The 25,583-nt window shown below is 39.2% G+C and overlaps 1 protein-coding gene across 1 annotated transcript; it reads right to left on the minus strand.

The window, feature by feature from the left end:
• Positions 1-137: 137 nt before the first annotated feature.
• Positions 138-19,663, minus strand: TNFAIP8 (TNF alpha induced protein 8). The gene is made up of 2 exons (XM_009814727.2): positions 19,620-19,663; positions 138-769 (listed from the first exon to the last, which is right to left on the minus strand). The coding sequence occupies exons 1-2, from the start codon at positions 19,648-19,650 to the stop codon at positions 204-206; spliced, it is 597 nt and encodes a 198-aa protein (XP_009813029.2). The 5' UTR covers positions 19,651-19,663; the 3' UTR covers positions 138-203.
• Between the last annotated feature and the right edge of the window lie 5,920 nt (positions 19,664-25,583).

Consider the following 25,583-nt stretch of genomic DNA (forward strand, 5'->3'; position numbering starts at 1 on the left):
AAAAAGTAATGTGCAGTCTTTCTTCCAGATGGACTGCGAATAGCAACAGATAGCTCATAATAAGGAATCAATTTAATAAAGAGATTTTGGAAGTATTTGTCATAATGTAAAAAAAACATTTTTGCATGCTCCCTTATTCCTTCATAAATCAACAGTGTTCCATCTACAAATAATGCATAGGCAGTCAACTTTAATACAAGTACTTATATGTTCCCCTCATCTAGCATTTTGTTGACACCATCACAAAGTTTCTGCAAATGGAGTTTATAAGGTCCAAAGGGATTGTACAAGGCAGCCAAAAATTCACAATCAGAGAAGTGATCAAACACATTGTTGACACGTCCGTGTGACTTTGCTGTTAGGTGACGCTGAATGATTTCATGAAGTAGCTCTCTACAATCATTTAACAGTTTGGACAAAAAATTCCTGTCAAAGGTGTAATCCACCTGTTGGAAACTGACCACAGTCTTGGCCAGCTGATGAACTTTCTTCTTGAATTTCTCCATCAATGCTATTTCATCCTGATTAAATTGGTTGTTCCTGTAGAGAATTGCCAATTTGAGGACTATTTTTATGAGGTTTTTGATGATTTTCTCTGCTTCCTTTTTATTTTGTGTATATTCTTTTGTCACTCTGTAAAGTTCATCTAAAACATCACTGCTTGTATCATCGATCAAAGTAGTTGCTATTGATTTGGACACCATTTTTCCAAGGATCTTCTTCTGGGCCTGAATGGCCAGACTTTTTGAGTTGAAGACATCTGTGGCCACTGGGGGGAAAAAAAAAGTATGCAGTCAGTACTTCATAACAGACAGACTATGGGCAGTAAGTTGAGGAATATTTCCCTGTCCATTTATGTTAGTCCTACTAACTGTCACAGAAATAATGCAAACTTACGTATGTAGTTGCAGAAAAACCCATCTTTTCAATCCCTAAAACTCTGCTGTCCTTAGGTTTACATTCTTTTAGACTGTTTTACTTTTGAGAAAACACAAAATGAGATAGAACTCGCTCAAAAATGATTGATAGGATTTCAAGGCAATAAACCTGCCCTGTTTGATCAGATGAGTCGTAAGTCTGATCTGATTCTCATAATCATAATGAAATCTGAAACCATGACTATCCCAATATCATGACAATTACCACTGCTACTCAATTAGAGATAGTAATCCAGTGAGTTGACTATTGTAAACTTTTTCCTGCTTAGCATTTTACATGATCAGTGAATGCAGATCCCACACATGTATTCTATTTTTTATACATATATATATATGTATAAAAAATACAAGACAAACACATATATCCTTTGTCAGCAAACGATACTGAGATTGTCTGGGTGCAATCTGAAGATGCTAGTTTTCAGAAGGAAAGCAAGTATAGATTAACACTTCTATGTCCTATACCTAATGCAGAAATAGCCAAAAATGGACAGTCTAGGGATTGCCGTAACACTTGCTAGCATAACCTTATAAAGAAATCTTTCTGTGACCAATAAAGTAGATCGTAGAACAGATTTCCACCTCCAGAACTATGCTTGCTTGCACCAGTATACCCAATGACTCGTTTGTAATTTCTTCAAACACTTAAAAACCCCAAACATTCTTTCAGAGACTTCTTTTGTGAAATGTTACTGCTCACGTTCTGTTGCCAGTGACAATTATTTACAGCACATTCCCTTTGCAGAACCTTCTCCACTAAGTCACACGTGAATTCGTATTTCCAGGCTGAACAGTCTGGGGGATGGCTGCCTTATGCTGCAGCTTTCCTGGAGTCTCAGACAGGCTGAACGAAAGCTTCATCTGTTTACATTTACTTCACATACGGAAGGTTTGCTTTGCAAACACAGGGGCTGGAAACATTTTTTTTTTTCCTTTTAATGAAAACATGAACTCTGCAGATGCCAAACTGTAAGTCCCTGAATTTGGAAAAGGTTTCCTCTTAAGTGTTTGTATTTGGGCAGCTGGGTGTGTTCAGACGCAGGGTGCCTCTGGGGTTCCAGCAAATAAAAGGAACTTGTCCTTCAGGACACGTGAGACACAAATCTGTATTTTTTCTTCAACACTACCTTTGAGAAACTTAGTAACAGGCTCCTTTTTTGTCATCTTGGAAACTTTCAAGCAGGTTTGCTTGTTAAGACTTTCAGTGTATACCTGTATTTTGTTTTGAAGCATGAAGTGTTTGAGCAAGTATTTTAAAAATCTTTACTACATGAGGACACTCAAAAAACCAAAGAACCCATTGTTAACTATCTTGGGCAAAGCACTCAAGATCACAAGACAGACATGTTTCTCAACCACAAAGATACAGAAAGATGTTAAAGATGCTAAGCAGTCAGTCTGAACTGAAAATATTTAGTTCACTTTTTGTGTTTTTAAATATAAAACTGCAACTGTTACCATTCGAATAAAACTAATTAAGTATTTCAAAGGGTAGTGAAATAGTAGAACTCAACAGCCGATGCTTTACAAAGATCTACAGATGAACGATAGCTTTTTTCCTCCAAAACAGAAATATTGATTGTTCTTCAGTAACTTGTATTTCTTAAAGCCTTCCAATTTACTAATTGCTCATGATGTCTTCTTTCTGACACTCCGCAAAGATATATAGATGTTCATACTAATAGCAATCGCTGTTTCAAAGTATATTCCATAAATTTGCAGAGAAAAACCCCCACAATACAATATATACATATTTTAAAATGTTCTTTCCCAGGATGCTGTAGGTATTCTTATAAAATGCTAACTATATCACACAGAATGCTCCACTGTAATTGAACAGAAATCCGTACAACTTCCTTCCAGCAAGTTAGTCAGGTATGGTTCTAACAATTTACACATAAAAACCTGCAAAATACCAATTTCAAGAAACTGAAAACATGGCAGTTTTCTAAAAATTTTACAGTTTTTCAACAAAAAAAAATTTGCATTATGTAATTTAACATTTGACAGGAGCTCAGTGTGTAATTACCATTGCTAAGCAAAACGGGACTTGTTCACTTACAAGAGGTGTTAAACTCTTAATGGCATTTCTCTAAAAACTCCACATTTTGGGACTACCCAGCGCGGCCCTATTTTCTATCAACTTTGCAATACACCAGAAGTCAGCTTCATTTTGCAGTGTTATTACATGGGTTCTAATTTAATTGCTAAATACGTAAATTTCATACTTCAGTATTTCAGTCAATCCAAAAAGGAACTTGCAAAGCATTCGTATTTTATAACCAGAATTTTTCCTCATTTCCAATGCCAGAAAGACCTAAAACGTATTTCACAGTCAATTGCTTCAATAAAACTGAGTTTAAGCAGTAAGCTTATAGAGCTCCTTCAGACCGAACGTACATAGTTCTTTAAAAACAGTAACATTATTACTTACTTGCTCATCAAATGGAATTGCAATCGTTAATGCTGACAGCAGAAAAAGAGACAAAATACCCGAGGTGAAGACAGTCCTGAGGCTTATTTACTCCAGTAAATCCAGCGCCCACTTTATCATGCGCTTTGAAACGCTGTCAGAAGCTATCACAGAGTGAATGTGGCTTTTTCCCCCTCACCAGAAGAGCAGCTCTTCTCAGCTACCTTTCTCTCCTGCCTGCAGTGCTTCATTTTGCTTTGGCACCCCAGAATGCAAAAATACATCACAGTGGTTTCACTTCCTTGAAGAGAGAGCTGAAAGGAAATTGCACCGCTGAGCAAGCAGTGCAACACCAATAGCCGTTACTGCTAACTGACAACTGGAACAATTAGCCGAAAGGGAGGGGGAAGAAAGGTCCTGTGACTCGAAAGGGCAGGGGACGTGTCAAGAAGAGGTTAAAACATTAACCCAGTATCTGCAAAGGCAGGTACTTGCGTCTATCAGAGATGCCTGATTCACGGGTCACAGGGTGCCGGTGAGGGGCAGCCACGGGCTGCACGTGTCACCAGCCCCAATTCCCAACGTGAGGACATCCGAGCATCCCCTTTCAAACCTCTGACTAGAATTTCAGATGCGAGCACCTAAAAATAAACCTGGAAATCCACATTTAGACAACTACTTAAAGCAGGCTCATTTTCTTAGGGTTGATTGTACGTAGTCATCTTTTAAGAGTGATTACACTAGCTAGCCAGGATGTATTTCACAGCTGCCTCCTGTGAAAGTTGGGAGCTTATTAACTATGAAACGTCTTAATTTTCACAACCAACAGTATATGTGTTTAACATTAGTATTTTGTGTGTTAAAGTCAGTAAATATTGGACATGTAGCATTCTGGATGTGTTTTCCCCAAACTATTTTACCTTACACGTCTTCCATAAAACTGGTGGAAATACGAACTTTCAGTGAAAATTTAGAATGGTGGGTTAACAAGCTCTCAGGAGACTTGTATAAAAGTACAAGAAGGCTACTACTTACAGCTGCGATGCTGACTTTTCCCTGACATGGAAGCCAGTATACCTCCCTTTGTACTGTGGCAAATGTGTATTACCAAATACCGTATTTCTCAACTCTATTTAAACTGAAAAAAAAGGAAGAAGTGTTTGGGGGAAAAAAAAGTTGAATCAGATGATTTCACTGCCTTAAATCAAGGCAGAATGTTTTTTCCACAAGATAACAGTCAACAGTAGATTCAACATCACTTGCAGTTAAGTTTAGTGTATTCAATCTCGTGTACTTTGACACTGAATACTTGACTCACAGAGTATTTTTAGGCTTGTTGCAATAAAGAAGGACCAGAAAAAAAGCATCCAGTAAAAACTTCCAGTGAACCGTGTTAAATTCCATGGGCAAATCAAGAGCTGAGCTTTCTGACATGAGTTGCATTTCTAGCCTCACTATGTTGATCCAACCGTCCCGGCCGAAGAGCAAATGTGACTGTGAAGCCATTAATAACGACGCTGCTGCGTGAGACGCAGTTCTCAGTGATTGGCACACCATGTACTGCAGTAGTAACCTGGTGAGTGCGAGGTCCAAAAGTGACAGGGGTTTTTGGGCAAGACACAAAGAACACTTACAGGAGATTAGGAGGAAAGAGACAGCACCGACTGAGCACTTCAGGCAGCTTTTAAAAGACTGTATCACAAAGCTTTGAGAAATGTGGGAACCAATTTCCTGCCAGGCATCCTGGGTGGACGAGTGTGTTTGCCTCTCTACAGACTGCAGGTGAGAGCTACAGCTAAAAGCCTGTGCACACCATCGGAATTGCATGTTCAGTCAGACTCCTGGAGTGAGAGAGCATCATTTCCCTGGAGGGAGGCAACTTGAAATCAAGCAGGATTGACAGCGCTATGCTCTCTGAGTGTATGTGACCATGAGTCATGCACCTCCAAGATCCTGAGATTGCCTAGATATCAAGGGATAAAAAAATTACCGAATTTTTGCTTTTTCTTGTGCCTTCTGCTTTCTGGGTCTTTACAGGGCTACCCTTGTTTTCAGGAATTATAAAGGCCAGAAACATTAAAAAAAGGAATACACTGAGGCATATAAATATATGATTTCAAGTATAAACATGATTTCCGTTAAGGTAAAGCTCCAATGGTGATAAACTGCAAGAGCTAGCATCAGTGAACAAACAAGTCCTAAAGCACAGAACAGGCAGAAATACAGTCATAAACCTGTTACCAGGGCTGTAACAATTTTCACAATGCACTTATTATGTGACAATAAGATTAAAAAATGAGTGGTAGAACACAGACTATGAATATGAATTGAATATGGTAAGCTGATTTTTCTAGCTGCCACCATGAGTTAGAGCTTCTTCTTAATAACCATCTGAGTGAGTGAGTGAGTCATGGTTTCGAAGAACGTTTTTTGGTGGATTTTTTTTTTTTTTTTTAAACAGAAGAGTCAGTGTTTTGATTCTTATCTAAGTGCTTCAAAGTTTCCTGGGTGAAAGGTGTGTTAAATTTAAACTTTTTAAAAGCACAGATAAAATTCCTTGCAATGTAGAAATCATTCCAAAAATTCAGCAGTCCCCAGACAGCCATTTCAGCATGCTGGCCAGTCTCTGCATTTGCAAGCATTTGTTCACAAGTTGGCTTTTCAAAAGCTGATGAGAACTGAAGCTTGTACCAGACATGCAAGACCAGACAGCACTCTGACAGCTTTCACTCTTCAACCTCAGACACTGTGACTGCAACTTCTAAGCTGGCTGATGGCAGGGGTGAGAAGAGACCAGAACAGCCACAGAGTTTGTTGAGAAAAGGACTGCAACAGGGCAGATGGCTTGGGCAAGCACCATCAGGCAGTGGATAACCCAGAAGGCAAACAGCCAAGTGCAGAAGGAGAGAAAAAAAAACAACAAACCAAGGGCATTATACAGTACTTGTTTCTTCCACATACATCCCTACTTTTTTGATTCAGGTACACAAGGTCCTTATTTGAAGAGCAGTATTTTATTTGGCACCTTGTTTTTAATCAGGGAGATTTATATATTAATACCAATTTTAACTAGAAAACAGTTTAAACTAAAATTTTCAATGCATACAAAGCATTCGTTCATTAAGTAACCTTTGCCTACAGTTCTCTTAATAGGTACAGTAAATTGTACTAAATTCGCACTCACCATAATCTTTACCAACTGAGCATACTATGAAAATGTTAATCAGTCAAGCAATGTGTACTAATTTTAACATTCACACTGGAAGACCTTCAAAAGAAAAAATGTCCAATCTGAAGCCAAGCCTAATGCATGGCAAATACTGCATCAGCAGACTTACTGGATTTGGAAGTCAGGTCTGAGGCTGCAAGTCACTCTGAAGCACCAGTTAATCAAGCACTTTTTGAAAAAATCTGGCTAATCAAGCATTTTTTGAAATGGACAGTATGTCTAATCTGCATACTCATACTGAAAGTGAGCATACTTTGAGTAGCAGGCACACGGGAAAGATGAAAGAAAAGCTAGCAAACACCATTGGGAACACCTTTTTTTACTCAATATGGTGCTGAGGAAGTCATTGTCAATAGGTTTGCAAAACGCATATAATATTGTTGTATGCTTCCTGATTTTGCTATTTAATGCTAGCCTTAGTGTACTAAAATGTCCAAAATTTGACCAACAGCAAAAGATGCTACACTTGCTAGCTGCAAAAACAAAAACCATGAAAAAACAGAAGACAAAATACTTTTTTGATCAAGAGGTGAGAAGAATCGCCAAAGAAGTACCTGGAGGTTAAGGCTGGGTAGTGTGGCAAGGAAAGATGCTATTTCCAACAAGAATGTATTTGCAGAGTGTTGCAGTCCCATGAGAGCAGTCTGTGCCAACAAGTTATTCTGGTTTTATGTGCCTGTGCTTCCCACAGCCACCCTGTGCATCACATGATACATATACTGTAGCCGATTTAGAAGTTTAAAAAGCCTTCTTAAAAGCCCATTTTCCTAGAGCCTCTGCCTGTATTTGAATTAATAGTGCAGCTTTAATAAGAAAAAAAATGAGATTAACTTCTGGTGACTGCTCTTAAAGAAGCATATTTTAAAATATGTTGTATATTAAATAGAGAAAGTGACAGTCACACAGAGTAGGGTCATGAACTTAATTTGGTATTTCACTCCTTCGCCACCATTTGTTATCCTTGCTGGAATGTAACAACAGGTGCTGTGGTATTAAATATGCAGCCTGTATATTTCAGCTGTTGGCTGTTTCAGGGCTACATCAAGATCCTCTGCGTCTACCAGGTGTCCACGCACACTGAAGAGTAATACTGCACGAACCTTTTCATAGGAAATAAAGTGTATCTTTCATCATTCCTTCTGATCAAGCAAATGAAACACAGGTACTGTATTCTTTCGTCCGGCCTTAGAAACACACATCAAACTGCAGCAAGGTGACAATGCCAAGCTCCTAACCCAAGTGGCACTTCAGTAAAATAATCTGGCCATTACAATTGAACGTTTTAGCAAAAGTTAAAGTTTAAAAAGTGGTATCTAATTGCTCTTACAACCATCTTGCCAAAAGGAAAAAAAAACTTAGTTGTAGGCACAGGACCTGGAGTGCAACGGAAGAGCTGCTGGCTTCAATGCACAAGGAAAAGTACTTGAGACCAGCAGCCCGGGGGAACTTTGAATGCATTGGAGAGACTTAAATTTGATGGGAACGGGCGGGGAGTTAAGAGGAAGTTTAAGATACATATGGCAAAAATACAATGAACTGGAAGGTCGAGACGAGATGGCAATCTGGCATGAGAGGAACAGGGAACTCAATTACCAGGATAGCAACCTGGCTGTCAAAATGCAAAAGGCATGTATTTTGAATAGCATGTAAAGAAAGCCACAGCAGAGGCTTCAGAGAGTTCAAATGACAGAAAGGCTTGTGAGTGATCTTACAATGGCTTTGAAAGTAGTTAATAATGCTTTTCCTGTATTTCTAGTTCTGGTTCTCTGTTCTTCTCAATGTCAATCCATATGCCAACCTGTCTGTTTCTTGCAGGCAGGACCAGAGTCCCTCAATATCTCTCTCTCAGTGAAATGTTGAGAAGGCTGGATTGCTAGCTTGCATTATGTTCATGTATATATTACTCTTCTATCTTCCACTGCTTGCCCTCAGAAACTAAATGACACCTGCCCCACACACACATAATTTGATTTCTGGCTTTTCCTTTCTGAAGAAACTTCTAAGGCACTGACGATTGCCACAGCTACAGGCCAGATACAGAAAAAAACAGTCGTGATTCCCAGGGCACGGAATGCTCAGGTGTCTGGTTAGTATATCCTTTTTTCAATATCAATGTTGAAATGCAGATTGTAAAACACAAGAAAATATGCCATCTAAGAATTTTACCTATCAAATACTGGCTGTTCTTTAGGCCTAGGACACTAGTGACACCCTTTTGCAGTGCTTAATTTTTCACTACCTGTTCTCCTGTTTTATAGCACAAAGGATAAGTTTTCTGTCATTAAATCCATGGCTGTACATAGAATATATGCTATGTCTACTCTTCAGCATCAATCATTCATGGTACCTGTGATTATGGAGGAGTACACTTGATGGTCATAGTGGTCTTTGCCATGGCTAACATGCATTTCCCTTACTTTCCTCTTCCACAAGGAGCAAAATAAACCAATGCCTCAGCTGTAATTATTTTCTCCCAATATTTAGTAGCCACAGCCTCTTCCCTCTGTATCGATACTACAACTCTTTAACCCAAACTTCCAGCCACAAAATCAATGGTTGAGAGTATTTTCTCTCCTTCATTCCCTTACTCTCTTGCTGTCAGTTCAGAACAGGCTCCCCAAGACCCAAATGCACAGTTTGTCTTTTGGAGGCTTTGACTCCTGTTTATTTCCACTTGGTTTGCTTCATTCCTGACAGCTCCGATTCAAAACCAATGCTCAAAACAGCTGAAAAAGTATGCAAAGTATTTCTATACACAACACTGGGAAAAAAACTCACCCCTTTAAAATCTTTGACTTAACAGCACCTAAACTCTCAAACATAAATTAAGACAGTCAAAACAGGTCCACCTCCCCACATATCTTAAGAGTTTGGTTTTGCTTTCATTAGTGTCATTAAATCCTAGAAGAATATAAAGCATAAGAGAAAAAATAGGTCTTCAATACTGTTAGCAACTTGTTCTTCTGTAAAATTAAGTCTTCTGGTTAAACATCACGTGTGTGACACTGTCATTTTCTTTTTTGTCAGGAAGCAGTATCATTTGGGTACAGAACTTTGATACGCAGCAAAGCACTAGCAATCCTATTTATTTTTAAATGTTGCAAATATATTTACTGACTAAAATTAGACAGTCTCCAGAGGTCCCTTTCAGCCTCAACTGTTCCGTAATTCTGTAAAACCTGCATCTATTTTGTAGTTCACTCCTCAGGGCAAGGCTTAGGAGATTGACTGCACTGTTTCTTACAGCTGTCGACTACTGTAGAAGTTAAATGTCCAGCTTCTTTACTTAGCACTGGCATCAAATGGTATTTTTAAGTAGATGATGAATAGCACTGATCAGCTGTGAAGGGATATCCACCACCAGGAAAGGCTGTACCTTGGGATTTGCAGGGTTATTACCCAAAAAATAATAAGAAGGGAATACAGATTTGAACCCAGAGAAGAAAAGATGTCAAGTGAAAATAAAAACCATCAATCTCAATTTCAAATTAGATAACATTTTTGCACTGAGATAAAAATGTCAACTGTTTCTCTTTGCCTCACTGTGATACTGCTACTCTCTCCTCCCATACTGCATGGCATTGCATAACAAGCCACAGACTGATCAACATCTAAATCCACCATAATTTACACCTCTTTCAATTGATTATAATATGAACTGTTTGTTCAAAGAAAGGTTAGTTTAAACATACATCCAGGCCAGTGATGTCTGCCATCACAGATTGGTAAATCTCTTATCTCCAGCATTGAGGAGAAGGCTGTGAACTCGGTGAAGACATCTTATCACAGATGCAGACACCAGAGCCAAACTTTATTCTTACCCCTTCCTGAAATATCCACTATTTCTGTTCACAGCTGCTCAAATTCATGATTCATTGTTTCAAGTTCTTTGTTAGCTTCTGAGGTAAAGTCTAAGTCACTATTTCTCAGTGAATATTCTTAATACAAATGTTTTTCCGTTAACAGAAACATTCATCTATTTTCGCAAGTAGGAAAAAATAGGCCTTGGAATCAGTAGCTGAAATATTCACCAGTGTCATTTACTTGCTTTTGATAATATTAAACCAAAATTTTCTTCTTTCTACAAATGAAACCATCTTTGTAGAATAGTTTGGTAAAGCAGACATAGTAAAAGCAAAACCAGATCTCCTGAAAGCTTTAAGTTTTAAAACAATGCAATTTCTGCATTTTTCAAAGTCAAAGTTTCCTACACACCTTGATGAAGTTAATTAAGTGGAAGCTTGTCTATGCATGCGCTGATTCAATACTTTATTAATTCCTGTATAAAGTGAAATGTAAGCATTTTGGGATCAAGCCTTGAGGGTATCACATTCACAGGTCAGCTACCAATGCCTTAGAGAAACCTACAAGTACTGACCTTCATAGATAGGTAAAATACATTTCAGAGTATGTCCCTGGATTTCAAATTACAAACCGTTCAAGGATAAACGCTCTCAAATAAATGAAATGCTAGTTCCCACTTTACTGCAATTTATTCTCATTACTGCCAGCAAGAACAGGACTTTCTGCAGACACCCCAACATTTGTATATTGTATGTCAAACTGAAATGTAGGTTTCCCCTATTGCTATGCAAAACAGACTCTGAGCTTTCATTACTAATCTGTATAGTTACAAATATTGATACTGAATTCAGCAAAAGGTAGGGAAAAATAAAGTAGTTCATACAGTGTGTATTCAATTCTCTTATTTTGCTTCTGCTGAAACAGATCGGTGGTGAAGATTTTGGATCCCAAGTTCCCCAGACTGAATCCGCCATGCCCTGCAGAGGTGCGGGCTCTCTACTTCTCATTGCTAGCCAGTCAAGCACTAGAAACAAACCACAAAACACAACTGTGACAGGGAATCAACTGATGAAACTGAATCAAGCGACACCCCAACCCAGGCAGGGAATCTTATGAAGAAAAAATTTATCAGAAAACATCCCAAAAGGATGGATGTAGAATGAAACTCTCAAAGGACGGGTTTCCCAGTTTTTCTCTTCCTCGCTCAAAACAAGACTGTGCCCAACAGACAGCCGGTTTAAGGCTTGTGCTTTTGTTGACGTTATGGTTAAAAGAACCAAGTTGCTGGCAGTTGCATTTGCATTGCTAATGCCATGGTGTATCCTGTTCAGTAGTCATGATGGAGATGCATCCACAAAAGCGTACACCTACCATTAAAAAACACAAGTAACTCGACAAATCTACTGATGCAGACAGAGAAAGCCTGAAAATCTGTAACGTCCAGATTTCCCACAGTACAAAAAAAATTTTAATATCTATACATATAAGACTAATGTTCAGATTGGTGCTATTTATTAATGCAGAAACAATCAGTTTAAGCACTCAAATTTCTTACAAAGTCATATACAGCAACTGTTACTACCACCAGTACTACTACTGTATCTATGAAGTATCTACCCAATATGTAAACATGAAAAAATAATCTTTAAACATGAAAAAAAGTAATTTTGGCTTTAAGTGAAACTGTTTTTAGCTTACTACTTCTTCTATTAAGTGTGATGTACGGAAAAAGAAAAACAGAAGTTGTTTCATAAAGTAGCAAAAATCAGTAGCTCTTTCACACCTCTTAATGAAATGTTCTCCTCTTGCCACATTTTGTAATCAAACTGTAACCAAAAAAACAAATCAGTCCAGAAGATTGAAATAACACCTGCAATATAGTTTTCTTTTGCTTTATTTATTACCCAAATGGGTTTATAGACTGTAAATGCCTGAGGAGAGAGGAGGGAGGGGAAGCAATTTGCTTCTCAAAAAGCAGTATTCAAGAACCCTTATGAAACTGTCACATTTAACAGAAGATTTGACCAAATGATAAATCGTTACTGATGGAAAGAATGATGTGTGCTTTTGAATAAAAGTTACAAATTACAATTAGTATTTGAGGGTTACATTTTCCTTATGTTATCCTTGGCACGTGTATTAAAAAACAATCATTATTCTTAGAAGCCATTCATTTAGCCTGTTGCCATACTTAGAAATAATACTGATAAAGAATACAGCCTTTCTGAATGTAGGTGCAAGGCCCTTCCCATAGCCAGATACTTCTTTTCATTCTCCAGAGATGAACTGACTTTTCCTCCCTGATCTCTAACCTCCGCCTCATTTATGACAGTGCGTAGTTTGCAAATTCCTCAAAGAAAATCACCCAAGGGTCTAAGAAGTACTATGATATAGCAAATGCTGTCGTCAACAGATAAATGGAAGGAAGAAGGGGAAACTAAGTCTCCAGCACAACAATCAATCTGTAAGATGGAAAGACTGGTAGAACTTGAAAACAAAGTACTATCTTCCCATATGTGGAGTACTGTGTTCAGTTTTGGACTCCCCAGTCTCTCCCCAAAGGAGGAGCTGACAAACTGAATCCAGTCCAGCAGACAGCCACCAAGATGGTTAGGGAGCTGGAGTGCATGATACAGAGGACAGGCTGAGAGCACTAGGTTTGTTCACCCTGAAGTCTAATAGTGGACCTAAGCAGTACATCTAACTTGTTACTGAACAGTTACAGAGAAGGCAGAGCCAGGCTCTTTTTGAGGATACACAGCAAAAGAACAAGGGGCAACAGACACAGGCAGCAGCAAGGGGAATTGTCATTAGGAATGGCCACCTTCATAGCAAGGGTGGTCAAATATTGGAATATGTTGCTTAGAGAAGCTATGGGACCACCACTCTTGGAAGACACTATCAACTTGACTGGAAAAAGCCTAAGCAACATCACTGAACTTTGAATTTGGGTCCAACTTCAAAACTGGCTCTGCCTCAAGTGGAAGGTTGCAGCCCATGACCTCCAGAAGTTCCCTCCAGCCTCAGTTAATCTATGATTCTCTCTATCGACCAGATAGCTCAAGGGACTGTATCTTATTTGAAATTAAACACGTGAGTCTTGCAGTTTGCTATGGATTAAAAGATTTGATTGCATAATTATATTAACAGAATTTTCTCAAAGCAATCTAGCATTCAACCCAACAATGACAGCTAAATGATTAACCTGTTAAGTTTCAGTGATTCTCTGAAGTAACCTACCAGCTACAGCTAGTGCTTATCCTGTGGCCTCTGCTCAAATTACCAAATTAGCTTCCTCATCTGCTCCAACTGCACAAGGGAGAGACTGCTAAATACGTGGGGTACAAAGTGTTCTGCATAAGATAACTACTCCATATGGACTTCCAAACATGGTATACCAGAAAAAACACCATTCAACCCATTCAATTCTGAGCCTGTGAAAGAAGCAACTAGAGTGGCCACTTAATCCATTCACAGATATGTTATCTTAAAGGTTACCCTGATTTGACCGGGAAAATAAAACCAACCATTGTTTCGATTTTTGAGGGGAGAGATGCAGAGCTGCTTCCTGAGTATTACAGTTTAACAGCCTTAAGTCAGTGCTCTTACTGAGAGATTCAAGTGCACACATCTAGATGGAGCTGCAGCAGCTGTACTACAAACCACAGCAGTTGTACTCCTGTCCTCAAAGCCCTTTATCAGTTTCCTGTATCTTGCTTCATTAAACGTACAATCCTCCAAACTACATTAAAAAAATCTAGCAGTTCTGACTTGCCTGTGTACTGTGGTCTTATTTCCTCCCAATTTCCCATTGCTCCTTCTTCATTACGGTGTTAGCGTCTTTATTTTCCTTCCACCCTCACTATTTGCACCTCCGGCAATGCTTTCCCCATGCATACGTGATACAGTATTACAGTGTCTGGTTAGTAATAATTCTTTCTAATTTCTCATAAGCTTACTTCCTTTTTTCATTCTTTCCTGTACTAAAATGATACATTTTGCCTTTAGCTTGTCCTATTAATCTTGAATTATAATAATCTGTAGAAGAGATTACATGAAGTGCCAAATTGTTAAGCGTTGCTCTGATTTATAGAGCTGCGTACATGATATGTATGACCCCAGTAATCTTTTAATTCTCTTCATCGGCAGCAGGCAAGTTATCTCTGGAACAAAAAAATCCTCAAATTGATTAATCTTGATCTCTGACATATCCATTGGGGCCAGATGATTCTTCCTGCTCCTGAACTGAACTTTTCAGACTACTCTCAACAAAAAGCCCCTGTTTCACTGGCCTTAACGTTTTATGGAGATTGTTGTTTTGACAAGGGAGGGTAGGCAAAGAGCAGGTGAAACAAAGGAAGCCCACATTTTGTAGTCTTTGGAGTGAGAGCAGAAGGTGTGTCTAATATGTGGGGGTAAGTACTAATTGTCCGTGCTGCTTCCCTGTGGCTTCGTATGGAAAAATGAACTCCACAAAAGAGAAGGGGACAATCTCTAACTTCGGCAGCTGTCAAAGCTACTACAATTCACACAAAACCATTCAGATTTGGTACACTCAGACATCCCATTTCTGTTTAACCCTATGGTTTTCATGCAGTTTGTTCTAATTATAGAATCATAGAATCACTTAGGTTGGAAAAGACTTTTAAGATCATATTGAGTCCAACCGTAAACCAAACACTGCCAAGTCCACCACTAAACCATGTCTCTAAGCACCACATCTACAGGCCTTTTAAATACCTCCAGGGATGGTGACTCAACCACTTCCCTGGGCAGCCTGTTCCAGTGCTTGAGAACCCCTTCAGTGAAGAAATTTTTCCTGATATCCAATCTAAACTTCCCCTGGCACAACTTGAAGCTGTTTCCTCTTGTCCTATCACTTGCCAATTGGGAAAAGATGCTGACACCCACCGCAGTCCGTAACTTCAAAAGTTAACATGAAATGGGACTGTCATCACCTGGTACATACTGCATTTATGGATAGATAACGCTCTACTTGCACAGTTTGGAGCCCCCCCATTCGCTGTCATAAAAGCATAAAAGGTTCTAACAAATGCTGATTTTGGAGATAGTGGGATGCAGAATCATACATTACAGATTCCCATCAATGTTTTGGATGGAGTAAGCGGCCTGTAGGAACACAAGAGCAGACAATTTGTTATCTAAATGAACATGATTCTACCCTGGAAAACTACCCTGGAAAACACGAGAGATGACTGCAAAATGTCAATGCAAATCCATGACTACTTACAGGAGGGAGTACTGACTTCTCAAAACAGTGAGTGCTCTGTGATTTTATAATCCCTGTGTCTCTGTTCTGAGCTCTAAAAGGGAAACAGGTGAGCTCGTTCCTCAGTAATCTCACTTGGATTAAAAAAATCCTAATTGTTTCTAAAAAAGCTCTGAGCACTTGTAGGAATGCAGAGAGATCTCTCTCCCATGAAGTGTGGTACTTAAAACTAAGTACGATAAAGATGCAGTGCAGGCTCTCACTGCTTCAGAATTTGGAATACAATATCCATCATTTCATAGGCTATGTATTACATTCACTCTGATATCTGTTATTACTTTTCCTTTAAGACATTAGATTTATCTCCTGTTGTTTTCTAAATATACAACATAAAACCTGTAGAACGAAGCAGAAGTTTTCTGAAGTTTTACATAAATTGCTATTTCCTCCTATGGAAGAAATACTGTGTAAGGAATACATTAACACCACAGTAATTTTAACCGGTATTGGCATGTATTTAAAAAGGATATTCATGATATATATTTTTAATATGACAGCATTAAGAACATTTCCTTCAGATCGCAGAAAGGAATTAAGTCAAACAACAGCATGAAACCTTTTTTTACCTTCCTTGGTAAACAACATGCCACCATGCAACACCAGATTGAAATGATGCCATACAGTTAAATGCTACAGTCTTTTTCTTGACTTTACCATGCTCTTTCTTTCATCCAGGGCAAAAGTAACTACAAGAAAATGTGCCAGGCTTATTTATATCATGACAGTGGTTGGAATCTGTAAATGCAATACAGATTGATGCCATACACACACCAACACACACACACATATTTACCACAGCATTGTGGTATACAGACGAATACAAAGATTGTTCTAATATTACTAAGCAGCATGACAGGAGAATAAAAAGAGTTTCATGTTACCATTCTAATATGGACCATGCAGAGATCAAAGGCAGAAGCTGAAAAGCCCAGATACACTGCTGCATACCCCATATCCAGCAATTTGTACAAAATACAGTGAAGTAATGATCGTCTTCTAGCAATGTCTTTTTACTCACAGTTCCTGCTAAAAAATAGTATTTGACTTGAGGTCAAAGATGCTACCTTTATTCGATTAATTATAGAAAAGAAAATCTTCAGGAGTTAGCCATCCCAAATTCACTCTGATTTTAGGTTTCAATGTAACAATGGGTATAGTTCATTTTTACAGTAGTATAACCTATGGTCTTTGACCTTGTTATGCAGATTTTAAAAAATAATCCGTATTAACCCATTAAATCCACTTTTATAGACGTCCCAATGTTCTCCACATGCTGCAATTCACTTGTATAAAGTACCTGGAAGTGAAGTATTGCTCGCTTCAGCATCAGATCATTCTCAGAACATACACGATGTTTGATGCTATTACTGTGCCCTCAACCTTCCTTTTCATTCAGGCTGATCTTCCAACACATGGTCCAAGAGTCACTCCTGGAAGCTGCAACTGAATTTCAGAGTTCCTTGTATATCCCTCCACTCGCTCCTGGCCAGTGACGCTTCCCTGGCCACCTGAGCATCTCTGCTTTAAGGAAAATAGAAAAGTTCTGCCTTTGCTTACAAACAACATTAAAATAACATTTTTCCTGTAGCTTTTTCCTCCTTTCACTTTTTAGCATGTAGCAGATTAACCACTATGCTTTCGTTGCTAGCTTTACCCTTGAAATGTACAGAATTTGGTAAAATAACTTTGTAAGTGTCCAAATGTACCCTCTAGCCCTTCCATAATCAGTCACATACCTTTACCTACCGATTCCCTGGCTAGGCCTCATAATTTTTGGGTAAGTCAGAGAGTGACATTCAGACTTGCACCTAAAGGAAGAATCAACGACCCGCCCTTTGGTAACCAAACCACTTAAAAGATTATATATCGTCAATGTCAAAAGCGTGAGCCCCAAATTCAATTTGAAATTGTGAAGCATCAATTTTATTTATGCAAAAACCATCGTTTCTTGATGAAACAGAGCTAGTTAGTTGAAAGACTCTGAATGCCTCTATTATACCATGTGCACTGGACCACTACAAATCCACAGGTATTTGACTGTATTTTTCAGTATTTTGATCAGTGATCTTTCATGCCATGTTCAATCAGACTAGGCAAAGTAGTGTAAAAGCCGCAGTTCTACATATTCACCTGTTAATCCCAGTCTTTATTCACACACACTAAAGCCCCTTTTCTCATGCATGTTCTAAATTACTCCTTTACAGATGGGAGTATATTAGCAGGAATACATTTACAGACTGACTGGAAAACCTTCTCAGTGATATCTGTACCTCATCTTCCTGCAATGCCTACTGTTTTTATCTTCCATTCTAATCTTATTAAAATCACAGGACAGCAAAACCCAAATATTTTCCCAGCTAAAAATAACTAACCAAAAAGCTACCCTTTCTTTCCTGTCTCAGCCACCTGCTCCAAATGCTTTTTTCAGCATGAAGATCCTGGCATCTCAAAAATCAAAACAAATCCACAGAAAGGCAAAAATATTTTCAGAGGATTTTAAGAGTCATCTAATGAGGTAAGAGGTTTCTTTAAACAAGAAAATTTACATTTCAAATGTAGCAAACTTGGTAAAATTGTCCGTAGCTTCCTGTATGTAAACCAGAGGATCTTTCATGCTGTGGCATGCATGCTGGTCTCTCCTGCTGTAAAACTGAGGGAGAATGCTGACATTGCCATATTCTTATTCACATATTCTCTTTTTCAAACAGTTCCTATAGAGAAATATTTTTTTCAGTTCTGCTTTTCAGTAAGTCTGTCCTACAGAATCTTCTTGGAAGAAAAAGAAAAGCTGCCTTTTAGTTCATCTGTTCATTTTATGAGAAGAAAGAAGAAAACAGAGAGCATCGTTGTAGTTCTTTTCCAAAGATAGGCTATTGTGCTTCATTACCAACCAGGTTCTAACAGCATTATTAGCAATAAATTTGATTCAGTCCCAGCTGACTTTTTTGCAAATCAGCAAAATACTCTTTCACGCAAGTAAGCAGAGAGAGGTCCCTGGTAATGCTATTCTTCAAGTGGGGCAAATTGTACAGAGTGTGGGGTGAAAACCATCTGAAATATTCTGAAAATTTCTTGTTTTCACCAAATACAAAATGCTTAGGTTGCCTTACTGCTTGCTTATCTCTTGTGGTTTTTCTAATTATTTTTCTGAGCCATACTGGATCTCTGTAAGTTTGAGTCTCCCTAAGGACTATTCGTAACCATGAAACGTCAACTCTGTTCTAAGAAATCCAGCGTATAACCCCACTACTGCCCTGTACAAATGCTCTTTTGTATATAGGCACTTTCAGGAAATTGCCCTCCTCCTCCCCCGCTTGCTCCCTACTGTCCTACTCTGGCTTGCACCCCCTCCCAATCAACACTAGTGAGTAATTGTATTTTTCTTGGAGCACTGCCAGCTCCTCCACACGTTCCACTCTAGAAGCAGTAAATGAAACCCTGGAGCTTTGGCACACTCCTCCGAGCTTTAACACACGCACACGTGTGCATGCACACGCATGCACGTACACTCGTTTGGACAGGGAAGTAAGCGGCATGAAGCTTATTCCCAAAATAACGACCTTTCACTTCTCCCCCATGCAACTTCCTCTTCTGCTGAAAAATACAGTGCTTCCAAACTAAAAAAAAAAAAAAAAAAAATCTTCCTCTTTCGATATTCTACTACCAGTGCTTTGAAACACCGTTTCTTCCATTTACCAGTACTTCACTAATTTACTAAATTACTATTGCCAAGACAGACAGACGTCCCTGGGCGCCAATACTTCGGTCGTTTCATATGCAGCAGAATCGGCAGGACTTCGGATGGTTTTGCCGAGGGATTTTCCCCTCCCCTTCGAATACCCCAAAGCTAAAGAGAGCAGAAACTCTCCTCCGCGCTTACAAAAGCGTCGCTGGCAGCACGCGCCTGCACATTTCCTCTCCTGTGAAAACAGTTAAAAGCCGTACCTTCCTTGGGTTCATCAGCCTCCAAACTCATGGTGTCAGCGCAAGGCACTGGGGACCAGATTACAGCTGACGTGCGCACTGAGAAGCAGCCGCAAGTCAACTTCTCAAAAAAAAAAAAAAAAAAAAAAAAAAAAAAGGGGGGGGGGGAGGGGGGGAGGGTTGGGATTTTAAGGGGAAAAGTCTATGAATTCAGCAAATCACAGCTAAGCTACTTGAAAACGATCCCGCCCCTTTCTCAGCTGCACACCAGCGTCTGTCCGGAAAACCAGCACCTTCACAGAAACCCTCATTTTACTCGCCAGCAGTCGCCGTTTATGCATTTTATTCTCCCCAGTCTGTAGGAAGGGTGGAGTTTCACTTGTTGCAGCTTGCCAACGTGGTATGAGAAAGCAAGCGGGGGAGACCAAAAAAGCCCTGAGCGTGGAGCAGTGTCTGATTGCGGTAACTGACAATCAGATTGGGGGCTTTCTGAACTTGCAGGAAAATCTAGTTTAAATAAATTCTTTTTTAAGCCTAAATTGTACATTTCAACACTGATTACTATCTGGAATTAGTTCTGTAGCCTCCGTAATTACACTGACTAGTACAGGATGACTAAATACATGCTTAAAGGATGAGAAGCAGCAGCTTTCTTTCAGGTAGTTTAAGCTAAACAACTTTTTTATTTTACTCATGCTCAGTTCAGTGCATGGTGCCATCTACCCTGAAAGGAACAATTCAGCTTTCCTTCTTGGAAAAACTGTTTTCTTTGTGCTACAGACCCCCCCCGCATCCTAGAAAAGATCATTATTTTTAACTATTACACATTTGGTTACCGCACAGCAAGAGAACGGCGGTCTTGTGCAGCCACCCCAACTCACCATGCATCATCATACATGCCTTCTGAGCAAAATCAGCTGGAATTATTTGGAAGCCTATTTTCCGGTTGGCACAGCTTCCTGTAAAATCACCGTCAGAAGGAACCATCTTTTCCTACTTATTCATTTCATATATTTTTAGCACAGCAAACAGGACAAAACCTCAGTGGAAATGTGACTGCTCAGACAAAAGGAGAGGTGTGATCTCTCAGAAGTCCCGATGGCGCTGCCAGCTCTGACATGCAACCAAATTCCCACCTACCTCCCCCTCACAGGGATAAATGCATGCGCCTGAAGGGTTGTCAGGGTCTTTGTGGAACTAACACTATTAACAGCTATTAACAGTTAGCCAATGTGTTACTAGAGCCAAGTAGAAATAAGTGTATTTCAAGATGAAGTCAGAAAGAGCCAAAGCTCTCAGCTGCACGAAATTGGGGCACGTAGGGGGAAAAAAAAAGAAGCATTTCAGACTGTAAAATTCAGCTGTGTTCATTAAAGCTTATGGGAAGACTGTAAGTAGGTAGGATGGTCTTGTAAGTAAAAGGTACTGTCAGGAAGGGCGGTATGGATTCTTCAGCCATTGCAAAGTTGCTTTGGGGACTGGGGTAAATAATACTTCAGAATGTGAGCAACTTTTGTCCTATTTTGAGTGATTTTATTCATGATAAGGACTGTCCTTTGCCATGTACTTCTATGCCTAAGAAAGACAGACCTCATTTTAATTAAAGGCTTTTGGTGCGATTGGCAATTTTTTATTTTGCAATACACACAACTCCATGGGTCCCTTAAGGACATTTCTCGAGAAGCTAGCTGTCTTCTACAGGCCTCATCTTCTCCTGCTGTGTGGCAAAGCACAGCAGCTGCATCCTTCAAAGCACAGAGAGCGAAAGCGAGTATTACCCTAAGCGGTATCACAGAAGAAGGACTGGCTGAAGAAGCCACATTTTCAAGTTAAAAAATAATAAATTAAAAAATCTAAAAAAATTATTGGTTTGGGGTAATTACTGTTTAGTAGATTGAAACCGCTCAAAAAACCCCACACAGAATAGAGGATGAACAGGAAGAAACATAGTGTTAGTCAAGGTGAACTGCAATAGCCTTTGGAGTCCTTTAATCAAAGAGAGTGTTGGTAGGGAGATAAAACAGCCAGAATATAAGCCAGTATCAAGAGCCCTGCGTGAACATATTTACACAATAGATGGATGTCTTTTGTTATTTTAGATGACAGATGGACACTGAGATAATGAGCCTTGTGGTTAAATGTCAGCAAGTTCTGCAAATTAAGATTTCTGAAATCTCTCAGGAACTTCAGACCTCTCTGGACAGATAACAAAAACCCAATGATTTTGTTTTGTTTCTTCTCTACAGAGTCAAGATTGCATCTCCTCACTCAGCCCTGTTCCTCCTGCATACAGGGCCTCAATTCAGACTCCAGAAATGGGTTTTTTATGTTTCATTTTGGTTGTTATGCTTCTTCAAAACACATGCATTGGGTGAAAAGACTCCAACCAGACTGAAGAGTGTTTAGGCAGGTAATTTTCTGATCTTAGTTTAGGCAACAACTTGTAATGGCGTTTGATCACAAGGACATTATCACCTTCTTCAGAGTCTGTATCCAATGAACTCCAATAATTTTACTTAGAAGGCCAGTAAAAATAACGGAATAAGGCAGGTAAAAATTAAACAGTCTGTGGACAACAACGGAGCCAAGGTAAGGGATGACACTGCCTCACCTGCAGGGAAGATCCAGTTATTGAAGCATCCAGACTGATTTTTTGATCCCATGATGAGTAAACTGTTCATGTGATACAGAGCAGAAAGGACAAAACAAAGAATGACAAAAACTCTAAAACCAGAATCGGTAGATGTAGCTAAATTTCTCAGGGCAGATTCTCTTAGGGAAAGAAAAGTAACTTCCTAAAATTAAGGGCTTAAAACCCACCACACATTTGGACAGACGCTGTCTGGGAGCAAAGGCCAGAATTCCTACAGGAAAATTAAATCTTTTCTGTGGCACACACGAAAAAATGGGTTTACATACTAAGTTTCATTGGCTAGAAGTCTAAAAGCCACAAAGCTGAGTAAGACAAGGGGGTACAGTGAAGTATGGTCCTTTACACCCTTCTCTGCTAAACCAAAAAACTTCTGGTTTTACTTTACAAAGAACTTAGTTGGTTTGGGTTTGGTTTTTAGCTCATCGTTTGTAAATTGTCCTCATTTCTGCTAACAATAAGGCAGGGTTACCACAGAAAGAAAAGGCTGTAGCCAGGCCTTGGCTTACTACAGCAATATGCATGGCATTGTGAAAGGATGGGTAGCTGTGTCAGCACATCCCCAGCCCGGCTCAAAACCTTGCTCATGTTTTGTGTCTCAATGCAGACTGAGACAGCTCTGTTTGCAGAAGCATTTTCTTATTAGATACAGAGGTGGCAAATCCTATTACATCTTTTATGAATATTTAAAATAAATAATAAAAATCATAGTAGACCAAAAATGGTGCTAACATTACTGCCAAGAAGATTCTGAAGCTCAATGCTGAAATGTCAAAAAAGCCTGTAAAGTTTTGGTTCACAAAAAAGAGGAAGCAGCACTATTACATGAAAAGTATCAGAAGCAGCTTTCAAGAGGAGGCAGCTGCCATGGAAGCAAGAATAAATCTCCTCCTGAAAAAAAAAAAAACCTGCACAACCCTAGAACAGTTCTAGAGAAGGAAGTGGTAATGTAACACTTCAGACATTACATATTCATGGACTTTTTTAAAAAAATCTCCCCATGTTTGGCTAACATAATTAAAGTTGTCTGGTGATAACTTATGCTCTTCCAGAATGTCACTTCTAATGGATTGCAAACCTTTAAACAATAAAAATAAGGTCCATACCCAACTTCAGCTCCTTGCTACAGATTATAGCCACCAATCATTTTCTCTTTCTAAGCCAACTGCATGTCTTTTGCCAGCTGCAACTGCACTGAGTTATTTGAAGCCTCATGACAGAACTCCGATGGCAGCTGAGGAAATTTGGGTTTCCCACCCTACTCCCAACTGTGAGACAAAAGAAAGAGGTGTACAAATACCCTGAAAGATCATAATACACGTAACTGCAGATATGGGGTTTTTATGCTATACCGATAGCCATGCTGTAGAGACTTTCCTTCCCATGAATTGCCAAGGATGGAGAATGTTGTGTGGATCAATGATGAGAAAGTAAAAATGTTGCACTACTCTGTCCCATGTAAGACTGTAGAGTTAAACAAAGCACTGGCTTTCACAGTACTACTACTAACAAAGCTTTTCAAACAGCTGTTTTCATGGAGTAATCGCAAAGATACCATACTTAAATGTATAACCTAGGGATTATGTAAACTTTGCCATTTAGCAATAATGCAGTAATATAAAGGAAAGCTTACACCATCTCTCTTCTGTAGCCCAAGTAAGTTGTGCCTATTTCTGATACAAGCGGTTTGGGTTGACAAATTTTCAACTTCTGACACTCTTCAATGCGTGTGGATTACAGACACATAATGCAAGTTTTCACACAGGACAAGCAGTACATTGGATACTGTCCTGAAGCACTCAGGTGTATTATTTCTTCATATGTATAATTTGCAAAATGTAATGAGAAACAATGTGATACACCCATCACTGTAAATGCATTTCACCAGTTCTCAAATATTTGAGTTTTTCTTGAACTAATATTCTGAAAGGGAACAAGATGTAAGATTGCTATATTTCAATCCAAGATCTTCCAAGCAGAAATCAGTGCAGCCAGCCTGGTCTCCAAACATGCTGCCCTGTCAGAAGGACAACAAGTTGATTATACAGTATCTCAGAAAAAAGTACAAGATAATTGTTCATGGGAAAAAAAAGGACAAATTGTTAAATTCAAAGGCCTGGAAGCCACACTGAGATATCATTGGGAAATTAACTGTAGCTACCTCTTCTGCAAATGGTGCCTTGTTAACTTGTAGGTTTTACCAGAAAGATCTTTTTTTCAGGCAGGCAGATCATAACTACACTGAGTTTCAAGATGCACGGGTTTATAAAACAGGAGACGTTTTTGTTTTCTACCCCTTCCCTATTAGTTTAGACTGGTGGATGAGCTCTTCGGCATCCTCACCGAGCACTGAGATCTTGCAGCACAAAGAGAGGAGCTGCTGGCTCCTCCAGCACTGCCCATCTCCTAGTATGCAGAAATCCACCTGCCAGGCATCCTCCCAGGTGCCGAACAGTGCAGTCCTGACCCGCTGTCTGTGCCTTCTGCTGCTGCCACACACAGACGTCACATGCGCACAAAGGTGCACACGATGGTGCACAGGGAGAGGAAAGGTGTGTGGAGAGGGGCACAGAGTCACAGAAAAAAGTAAAAGTTCAGTTTTCTTGCATTGTATCTAAGTTGTTCTGCTTTCAGTTATGCACGTAAACAGTTACACACAGACATTCAAATTAGCAAACCAAGAAGCTGTTTTAAAGTTATTTCCTAACCCAGAGGTAGAGCAACACCGTCTGTAGTTATGTTACTTCTATTATTGCAAAAGAGAGTGCAACATGCACCGTCTGTGTAGTGTGAGTGCAGCAAAAACAAATTCCAACTCTTACGCAATTTTGTTAATTTGGGGTTTAATATTATTTTACAGTAAAAAGAGGACTTTTGATTATCTGTGTGATTTTAATAACACTGTTTATACAGTTCTGTTACTAAAAGGATTACGTACAATAGCCCATCTGTTGTTGCTATAGCCAGACTTAACTCCTGATTTCTATTTGTTTTATTATCTTCTACCATAAAACACACATACATCAAGGTAATCTAGACAGTCCTTAGCTTTTGACTGATGTCAGAAATACTGTTTTCAGCATACAGCATTTAGGGTTTTCACATAACAGCACAACTCTAACATCTCAGTTATCTATGGCGCAGAATTTTTAAGCAGTTTGTTTTCATGCACATAAACCACGTACCAGTTACTGTTTTCATCTTAGGAAAATTGAGTCCGCTGAAAGCTAGAGAGACAAAATAAACCAAAACTTTAGCAGGTTGATCTATAAGCCAGATCTGAAAAATATGGGTACTCCTGGGTTTGGCCTGGTAATCACTGCTTGCTATCCCTT

Source organism: Gavia stellata, chromosome Z (assembly GCF_030936135.1).
Source record: "Gavia stellata isolate bGavSte3 chromosome Z, bGavSte3.hap2, whole genome shotgun sequence".
Lineage (NCBI taxonomy): Eukaryota > Metazoa > Chordata > Aves > Gaviiformes > Gaviidae > Gavia > Gavia stellata.